The sequence below is a fragment of the Ostrea edulis genome, chromosome 7 (assembly GCF_947568905.1).
Source record: "Ostrea edulis chromosome 7, xbOstEdul1.1, whole genome shotgun sequence".
In the NCBI taxonomy this organism is placed as follows: domain Eukaryota; kingdom Metazoa; phylum Mollusca; class Bivalvia; order Ostreida; family Ostreidae; genus Ostrea; species Ostrea edulis.
The window spans coordinates 31,023,627-31,034,541 of record NC_079170.1 but is presented as its reverse complement, the minus strand read 5'-3'; the positions used below and the strand labels follow the sequence as shown (position 1 = coordinate 31,034,541).

Genomic DNA, 10,915 nt, shown 5'->3' with positions numbered 1-10,915 from the left:
GTTAAATCCTACAAAAATCTTCACTCTGTGAAAGATGAGTTTATTGGGGGGGGGGATTCCAACAGTTTTGGGTACATACAGTGTAACCTGGTATTTCTTTTGAAATTTTTATGCACTCATGATAACACAGGTGATAGTGATCAAATTGAACATATGATGAAGACACTTGACCTGTATTTAACCAAACTTTATTATCATTTGGAAGTGAAAAACTTCGATTTAAAACGATTATCATTTGGTTGGTCAATGTCACAACTCTAAAACATAAATCCACAAAGCTTCACAAATGAAACATACACTATGAATTTCGTCTGACACACCTAGAGTATCATTTACAGCAAATGGACATTAAGAGATATTAAATAAATATTTGTTTAAAATTTGACACAAGTTAGTATTATGAATGTATTTGACATGGTATTAAAAGACTCTTTACTTGAAGGAATCTGATGTACTAGTTCATGGAAAATCAAATTCTACATATTGCATATATATAAGGGCAAGATTTAAAGTTCAATGTCTCATAACAAATCGTGTTTCATCAAGACCCCCCCCCCCCTGAATACTAAGTACGTAGAATGTTGAAAATGATATTAATGTGTCTATCAAAATTGATGTTCGAAGACGTAAACTTACAGGGTTTAACACCCCCCCCCCCAAAAAAAAAATTAGTTTAGATTTTTATTCGACATTGATCTCTCCCTTCATCATGTTCATAGAGGTTTTTGAATAGATGAACTATTCAGGAAATCTTGACTTCTGTTGTCTATCAAGCTCCTCAGTAGGGCGTGGTTCCTGGGCTGCCAGATATTTTGATATCACGTGGGGATCATCAGAAGCTAAAGTGGTCATTTTCATTCCAACTTTATCATGAATCCGCATGATTAAAGCACGTGCCAAAAGCGAATTAACATAATGGTATTGTTTCCTTGTTTTAACTGCATGAACAGTCCATCTTCCACTTTTTTTGTTGAAAACTCTGTGGCACCTAGACAAAGAGGATATGAAATTAAGACAGGTATGACATTATTCACTAGAACTCTGTATCGTTAATTTTGCCCCCCCCCTCTGAAACAAGAATATCTTTAAAACTGATCAGTGCTCCCAGAAATGCATCTAACCAGTAAACTACTTTTTATAATATGATGAATGACTCGCACAATGATCAATAATTGTTGAAATGAAGGTTTCTTTAAAAGCAACCATTGTCTGAAAGCCATTTCACTATTACTTATTTGTGTGATATATAATCTATACCTGTTCAATAACTGTTGAAATACAGCACTTTTTCTTTACATAAGGTATAGATATATATATCCAAAAGTCGCCTCAAGGAACATTTGTGATCAATTATATCAACTTCTGATGAAAAGGTTTAGAAGATATAAGCTTGTACAGACAAACAACCATGGCAGCAACTACATATATTTTTAAGGAGCATATAAATGGGATATTGTGTAAGAAAAATTTGAGAAAAATGACCTTATTGTCCTGTCTTTGTTTTTCTGTACTGAGCGGTCCACATTCATGCTTTGGTTTAAAGCTGCAAGCCTGTTTCTTGCTCGATACAACGGGGGACTGTACACAAATCTCTTAGAGCACTACATAAAGAGATGCTGGTGAAATCCTTCTAATTCAGCTGTACTTCTAAAAATCATATTGAAAGTAACAAAGTTAATATTTATTCTGACAAAACATACAAGAGGCCCACAGGCCTTATCAGTCACCTGCATACTATTTAAAATTATCACTAATCCCAAGGGTAATGGAATCTTGAAAAAAATTTCTGTTCTAAATATTTATTACAAATTCTAATAGTCAGCAACATCATAGAACAAGATGTGTTTTTAAAACAATTTATGTCCCCCTTGCCCCTAGTGCTGCCTCATACCAAATTTGAAAAGAATTGGATTGGTAGTTATCAAGAAGAAGCTAAAAATGTTAAATTGTTAACGCACAATGACGGATGCAGATCAATTGCAATAGGTCATATGAGTTTACTCAGGTGACCTAAAAATCTGTTTTTTTTTCTAGAAATGAATTTTTCAAAGCACAAGTTTTACCTAAATTTTAAGTAGTATCCGCCATTATTTAGAAGCCTTTTGTCCAACACTACAGTTGCCAAATCCTTCAGGATGCATGCTCTGTAGGTGAAAGCCATGGTTTCGTTCTCTTCTCCTCAGTTATCTCTCCATGCAAACAATGATTCACACCACCATGAGATAAAACCCACTCGTGTTTGTTTGTAACATGGTGCAGCACACTTCACCATATGCTCTAGTAATAAGTAATCATAAGTTTACATGTATATTAGCACAGGATCACATTTTGATATATGATTATATTTTGAAATGAAAACACTAAATCTTATCCATTTTAAATGATTACCAGCATGTCAGGTGATAAACTAATCACAATTCCTCAAAGGTGTTGGCCTCACAACATGAAAACCAAAAGTGGTTAACTATGTCCTTGCACCAGTCCAGCAAAATACCGTTCCCTTTTTTCTGTGCTACCTTCAAATGATAATATATGTGGATATACTTGGATCTAAATATTTTTCAAATAAAGTCTGACATTGAATCAAAAGGCCCATTGGCCATATCACTCATATGATTTACCTTTGCCCTACCCTGCCATTCTTCAGCTGTTGTGATCTTTGAAAGATTATTTTTTATCGATCTTTATCCCCATGAAAAATTTCTACCCATTATTGTGACCCCAACTTAACCCCAAAGGATCACGACATAAATGAAAATGAATTTAAATACAGAAATACCTAACAAGATTTTGCTGTTTTGGATAGGATCAATGTTACAAAGTTATGGTATGATATGAAAGACAGTGCATCAAGAAATATGTACATGTATACAAAAGCTTATGATTAGTTCAGGAGATATTTAAAAAGTCAGATTTTTTGTAGGTCCAACTCCCAGGTCAATAAAAGTAGATCACTTACCTTTACAATTTTTTCCCAAGATTTCTTGCCACATGCCAAATGTCATGTGAATGGTATATTTCTGGGAACTGCGTCTCTATAAAATACAGTTGGATATGTTAAAATGATTTCAGCAAAGTCCTTATATCATTATAAAGTGTAATTACCTACTTGATATAAAAATGATTTTCTAAATGACATTATTACATTTGTTTTATCTTGAAATGTGTAAACAAACTTGCTCATGACTTAACCTAGATGTACATCGGTCACAACCTCCTTCACATTTAAATTCTCTTCCAGTAACTCATTCAGAGCAGTTTGAAATCCTGCTTGTTCCATATTTGGGGATTTTCTCTCAGTCATCCTTTTATCTATGGTGTAAAGAGTTATTCTTTTTTAGTGTCATTGCCCATCAAAGTGTAGGACCAATACTGTGCACTGTGCCCAGGTGAGTCATTTCGCCCATCCCCTGCAACAAAAAAGTATACAAGGTAAAACAAAATGAATGCATGGGAACTTTCCTCAAAGATGAAAAAGCTAAAATATTCCTGGATGTTTGTCAAATGAATTCTGGTATTTGGTGTTTATATCCTCCTCAATTTCATATTTGAGCAATTATTGTTATTCAATAATGCATTTTTAATAATTGAATATCAATAATAGATAGATATTTAATAAAATTACTTCAAATGATTTCAATGTTATTTATTTCAATAATTTTGATTTGACAAAAATAAATCCGAGTCCTGTACTGAGATGTCAATGGACAAACTACAATATACAAGATATATTCTATTCATGCACACTTAAGACTTTGGGGGTAGGGGTTCAAATATGTAAAACTAAATACCCTGGATCCTTTGGACAGGAATTTTGCAACTCCTCCACTCCTGGCATAGGTTCTCTACAATGAAAGAAATTTTGCTTATCTGAACCATGACAAGATTATGGATGAGGTCAATGAAAAAACAGTAAAATGTAATTGGAAGAAATGTGTCATTGGGCATTTGTTCATTTACAGGTAATTGTAATTATTAAATTAATATATCATATAATTCCAATTATATTTCAATTACTTTTGAATAATTTACATTCTACAATGTACCTTGTATGTTATTCCACAAAACTTATGGATGGTTGGAATAAACTATGTATAGAATTAACAAAAAACATATATTGTATTATAATGGATATATCACATATCCTTTGTTTGTGTATCATTGTCCTTAAATAAGTACTCTGTCAATATTTTTAATTGCTAAAATAACTACTCATGGAAACTTGGGTCACCTTACCTGGGTGGCCATATGCCCCCAAATGAGGAATGATTGATTCAATCTATTCATTTAAGGACACACTGACAATTAACAGTACTCTGAACAAAACACCTAACCAAACCCCAAAACTTATTTGAATCAACAAAGTAAGGGATGGCAGGTGTTGTACACTCTAAAGCACTTTGAAGTTACAAAACCCAGGGAAAAAAATCTCATCAGGATAAAATCGAATTGCAAATTTACCTGTATGATATTTTTGTGGTAATAAATATTTGAAACTGCTAACATTAAATGTAATGTTTAATTTGATTAATTAATTCCTCGAAGTAATAGAAGCAATTCCATTACATTGTTTATGTAATAGTTGGGCACTATGGTAATCTAATTAAAATTAGATGTTAGATCCGCTCGCGTACTTGCATACATAACGTTATGTATGCGAGTACGTGAGCGGATCTAACATCTAATTCTAATTAGATTGGCACTTTGGAAATAAAACCTGTTCTTAAATGGATGCTGTCTGATGTGTTTCATACAAATTGTTAGTATGTTCTATATATCAATCTTTAGATTACGGATTGTGACGTTTATTGGATCCCTATAGAGGGCTTAGAGCAGGTGTGACCGGTCAACAGGTGATTCTTATCCATCACCCCTCATTGGTGTCTGTCCTGCTCTAATTTTTGCATTCTCTGTATTGATTTTGTGTTATTACTCACTGATTCCATCTGGTATGTCCCGGGATACGTACGTACTCTACTCTTGATTTTGTATTCTTTGAATGATTTATGAGGTTCATAGATGGACGACGTTTCATCTATTAAGTGTACCCATTTTCATTACTATATTAATTCCATATATTCCAGTCAACTCGAAATAAAGGACACTGCAAATCCTTCTACATCTGTTTCATAATAGTATATTCTATTGAACATAGATGTTAACTACAAACTTACAACTTAACTTTATGACAAACGGGATGATTTAGTTTTTCCATCATCAAAATCCCATATTCATATTGCAATATTCAATTATCAAATACCTTTGATGAAGATGTATCTCAACTGAATTGATACGCAATAGGATGTTTTACGTATGAGCAGTTTTTAAATTGAGACAATCTATTGAGAAATAAGTTGACGTTACAGGGGTTTCAGATGTCTCCTTTAAAATCAGCACTTGACGATACTACTACCATTTCCCAATTGTTAACACGTGGGTACATGTATATTCATCTTTGAATTTGACAGGTCCACACAACTGTTATAGAATATGCAGCAACTGTAATTTCAAAGATACCGAATTTTATCTAGGCCCACGCAAGAGCGTAGACTTTCAGTCTACGGGACACCGTGTTTTGATCTCTACTGTATGTTATGATCGGTGATATTCTCTCTGCGTGTAGGACGTTAATACTGTGAAATATCGCTGTTGACATTATATTGTATTTCTAGTGATACATTGGTCGTTTTTCAATTTACATAATCAATAGACCGACGGTAGAAAAGTAAATTTTACAGAAATTATGCATGTAAATTCATTCGATTAGATATACCCCAGTGAATTCGAAATTTGAAATATCACATAATCTTTCATTCTGCTTAGTATTTGGATATTTACAGAAAATAGTCGTTAACAACAAACTAACAACTCTATTTTAAGCAAAACAGGATAAGTTTAGCTTCACTATCATCATCTTCCTACATTTATATAAGGATATTCCATTGTCACAAGTACATGATATATTGTTTCTTAACTGATTTGATAAATCAGAACATGTACTGAGTATGTTCAATATTTGAATCGTGACAAAATGCTGACAAAAATGTGCTCACAGCAGGTGTGACCTGTCAACAAGGGATTCCTGATCTTCCACTTTGGATTCTAGGAGGTCCACGTTTGCACTGATCTCATTTTGTATTGTCCATAGGATCTTTGTTATTGATCACTGTCTGCCATCTTCACTTTCTTCATCTTGCGCTTGTTCTGTACGAACATATTAAATACAAACACAAAAACGAGTGACATGTATTGTTTATTTCCCACTGAAATATAAATCAATAACTACAATAACAATGGATATCTAAGAATGATCCCATCAATTATCCAAGGTGGATACCTATACAGTGTATGAATGAATATTACATGAACGTTTTGATAAATAAATTTGATTTGTAATTAAAATACGAGGTTTAAACACAAAAAAAATGACTAAAACGTGCAACAAAGCTGTGGTGAATACATTTTTCATCCAACTTTGGGGATAATTTTCTGATCATCTAAACAAATATTAGAGTTCTGACCTATCAGCTTATTCCCCTGATTGATCTTAAAACTCCGTGAACAATGCTTTATGGATATGAAGATTTTGTAAATCATATATTAAGTTATAATGTCACAAATATCATTATAACGTTTCAAATAATGTCGTGACTTTCTTGTAATGCGTAAAGTTTTGGCATGTAAGAATAAAACATTTCCACCAATCAAAATTGTTGTACCATTGTCAATACTAGCATATATATCATTCGACTATACTGGAACAGCGAATATACGAAATTATTCGAAAATACAAAGTATCAGTAACAAAATATAAACATTCAAATAAGAAGAAAAGGATTATAGATAAAAATAATAATATACAAAAAAGAAATTGAACTAACAGAAAATAAGATGCAAAAACAACACATCGAATGATTACAAATCATTTAATATGCTGAAATAAATACTCTGCATGAGCACATCAGGGCTAACGAATTAGACAAATCGTACCTTGGAAGCCGAAATATATCAGACTAAAATCTAAGACACATCCGTATATAAAGGCGAAAATAATAAATAATTGGTCCTATTTTCTAGAATTGAAATATTTATTACATGTCATATATTCATCTTATGATTGAGGATCTAGTAAAAAAAAAAACGAATACACTTCATTGAATCATTTAAAATAATGAAGATTTCAAATGTTTACAACCTGCTGAGTAAATACACACTACCTTTTAAAAACCACAGTTTAAAAGATGCGCGGGTATGTTAAGGCAGTTCATATTCCAATTATGCATGAAAGGTGAAGATAACGAACAGTGATCAATCTCAAAACTCCTATAAGATAGATTGGCAAACAAGAACCCCTGGTCACACCAGAGGTGGAATCAGGTGCTTAGGAGGAGTAAGCATCCTCTGTCAAGCCCCTATCATCAATTCCGGTCTATCAATCGGTATATATATATTTATATACCCCTGGGTTGAGGCCTCTGCTGGTGGACTGTTAATCCCTGAGGGTCTCTACAGCCCAGTAGCTAAATACTTCGTTACTAGCTTGAAAATATGGATGTATATTTAATTGCTGTTACAAAATTTAGAAATTCATTTCAAAATTAAGGATTATCTCCCTCACGCATACCTCTTATCCTTAGACAAATTTGACTCCACTTTTTTGGCACACTGTTTTTCCCTATAATAGCTCTAAAACTTCATTGTTACTTCGGATTTCCAACATTTCGGTTGAGCATCAGTGAAGAGACATAATTTGTCGAAATGCGCATCTGGTGCATCAAAATTGGTACTGTATACATTTTACATTATGACCCCGGGGTCGAGGCCTCTGCTGGTGGACTGTTAGTCCCCGAGGGTCTCTACAGCCCAGTAGCTAAGTACTTCGTTACCAGCTTGAAAATACGGATGTATATTTAATTTGCTTTTACAAAATATACACACACACACACATATATATATATATATATATATATATATATATATATATATATATATACTCCTAGGCACCTGATCCCACCTCTGATATATCCAGGGGTCTGTGTTTGCCCACCTCTTTGTTTTGTATTGCTTATAGGTAAACAGAGTAATCCTTTGTTACATTCAGTTTGTAAAGAACGGGCTGAACGGCCTAACTATTTGCATGGTACACACCAGACAACATTCGACCCAGTGACCGCTTAGATTTACTTAGATCATGATAACAACCATAGAATTGGTGAAATGTTACATCAAAAGATACTCGAGAAAATCTTGTAGCATTAACATATTTGTCAGAAGTTTGCCTTGATTAAAAAATTGAACATACGCAGAACATACCTTCGCATAGAGAATCAGTTGAGAGACATAGACACACTATGTAGGTGGTGAAGGGATATTGCTATATAAATATCGGAATTTGACAATTGGGAAGCTGGTATCATAAATACGAATGGTAGAATAAATGTTTCAGTATTCATTGTTTGTTGAAACCCCTTAATGTAAGTAAAACTACAGTGCAAGAAGATGCAAAATACAGAAATGCATGGTCAAAGTATGTCATAAGTTAAATATATTGTTAATCAATATATTTTCCCCGTAAGCAATACAGTTGTCATATTTGATAAATAGGTAACTAAAGCTTACTTTCAAATTTTTAATAACGATCAAAGGTTAATAAATGGAATAGACAAGTAAAAAAAAGCGTGTCCATATTGCCAACAAGAACAAAATGTCAAACGCGTGATATTGGAATATCATGAAATAAACATCTCATGCAAAAGGCTTGTTAGACAGTGACAGTTACATGACATGCACTGAAAGTAAACTAGAACACTAGGTAAATGATATACATGTATCATTAAAGCATAAAATGTAAAATTGGGTAAGAAAACACAAACATATGAATGTGTTAATGAGTGCCTTCAGAAGATATTTTTAAAATATCTTGTTTATTAACTAACAAAAAAAGGATTGTCAATTATATTCACAATTGTATTCATAAATGCTGTGGTAGAAACACCCTAAAATACTTCATGGTTTAGCGCTACATTTATTATATGAGTGTTTTATGTTCACGTATAGTAAAACTTCTCTCTTCTTTGATGTATCTAGAAACAATATCTCATTGGGTTGTTTGTCAGAATAATTTTAGTGAAAGAAAAGATGAAGAATTACATCTTAAACACTGTGTTTACTATGACGTGGGTGTCCATCTAAAACAACACTTGTAAAAATCTAACCATATGTTTTTCATCCCAACCAGGCGGTGGTACGGAGTGTGTGGTTTCATATTTTTTTCTTTTGATCCATTTTCTTGTATTCCAATTTCCTTTGTAATGTGTTGCACTGTTGCTGCAGCAATTTTGATTCTTTCTCAGTTTGCTGATCCTTTATTTGCAGCGCTTCAAGTTGTCTTCGTGTCATCTGACGCCTTTTCTCTAGCTCCGCAAACTTGGCTTTATGCTTTTCATCTAATATATTTTCGAATGTTTTGAATTCTTTTTCTTTTTCTTCTTTAGCCCTTTTCAATTCCTTCTTTTCCCTTTCCGTAATAAGTTTTCCAGCTTCAAAATACATCTTATTTGTATACCATCTGCCCTCATTGTTGGCTACATTTTTCATTATCATCGATAATAATTCTACAACTTGTGCGTAATTTTCGTCCCCGTTAAGTCTATTGTTAAATGAGATGACTCTGCCAGCGCACTTTTGAATAATCAATTTTAGTTCTGTAGGAACGGTTTCAATATATTGTTGTATGGTTTGTCCTTCCTCGTCAAGATCATCTTTTCGAGTGAAAAGGACAATGATATACTTGAAGATGTCATCACCAAAATGTTTGACAAAATGCAAAATGGATGTGTCCTCTTCCTCCGTGTATCTGGAAATGCTTAATACCAAAATAAAAGCGTGAGGACCGGGCGATGTAATATCTACGCAATTTGCAATTTCCTCCTGAATTTTTTCATTTGATTGCCTAGTGTCAAAAATGCCAGGCGTATCAACAATTTGAATTCGTTTAGTGAATCGAAGTGCGTGTTGTTTGGAATATTTACTTGTGACAGATGACCCTGAGATAGATGAGTCAAACATTTTCCCCCCTAAAATGGAGTTTCCTGTTGCACTTTTTCCGCTCCCAGTTTTACCGATTAACACTATTCTAATTTCTTCATTTATGTGACGTCCATATCGTCCTCTGCAAATACGCTTGACTGAGAAAAAAAGGCAGAATATGCTTTAAGAGCATGTCTATGAGAAAAACGTGCAAAAATGAAAAATAATATTACTCATGACACACCAGGAAATAGGGATCTTCTATATATAATTCAAAAGAGTATTGTCACTAGCATATATAGCGAAAGCATTACCTGTTGCTCACCACATATACAGGAAATCCCCAATTTATTTTAACCCACTGTCATTTGATAATTTTGATTGAAAATTATCACTTTTATGGATTCCCAATATCAAAACGAAACCCAGTGAATGGGCATATCGATATTTTCTATTGAGAACTATCCATAAAAACAGTAGTCTTTGTTTGCACGATTGTAGATGTTTGTGGAATCCCGTTAAAGGTTTACCGAAGTTCACTGAACACTTTTCATTCCTATAAAACATTCAACGGTGTATCTGATAGAACGCATATAATATAGTTTTGATTGCTTTATTTAATTAAACATTATAATTTTCACAATGCCATGATGAGAAGTTTAGGAATTTGCAGAAATAAACAAGAACTGCTTTTGCAACCTTCATTTACCAAAGGAGTTCGCCTTCAAGAAGTTTTATTACAATTTCAAAGGTGCAGTTCTTGTTTATTTCTGCAAATTCCTTGTGTAAGGTGCCTACCTCAACTGATTTAGGATTTTGAAGAATGTTTAAACAATTATGAAGTCACCCCCTCCACCTCCACTTTGAAATAACAACGTTATATGTG

General features: G+C 33.3%; 1 protein-coding gene and 1 long non-coding RNA gene across 2 annotated transcripts; both read right to left on the bottom strand.

Moving 5' to 3' along the window:
- Positions 1-219: 219 nt before the first annotated feature.
- LOC125654669 (uncharacterized) lies at positions 220-2,239 on the bottom strand. The gene is made up of 3 exons (XR_007362440.2): positions 2,064-2,239; positions 1,483-1,647; positions 220-988 (listed from the first exon to the last, which is right to left on the bottom strand). It is a non-coding gene; the product is annotated as an uncharacterized LOC125654669 (long non-coding RNA).
- A 149-nt stretch (positions 2,240-2,388) lies between these two features.
- On the bottom strand, positions 2,389-10,212 carry LOC125654670 (GTPase IMAP family member 7-like; the record flags this gene model as incomplete). Its single annotated transcript, XM_056145644.1, has 5 exons — positions 2,389-2,516; positions 2,960-3,035; positions 3,193-3,410; positions 3,792-3,845; positions 6,054-10,212. A coding segment is annotated over one exon (951 nt), but the record flags the coding sequence as incomplete, so codon positions are not given.
- Positions 10,213-10,915: the final 703 nt, after the last annotated feature.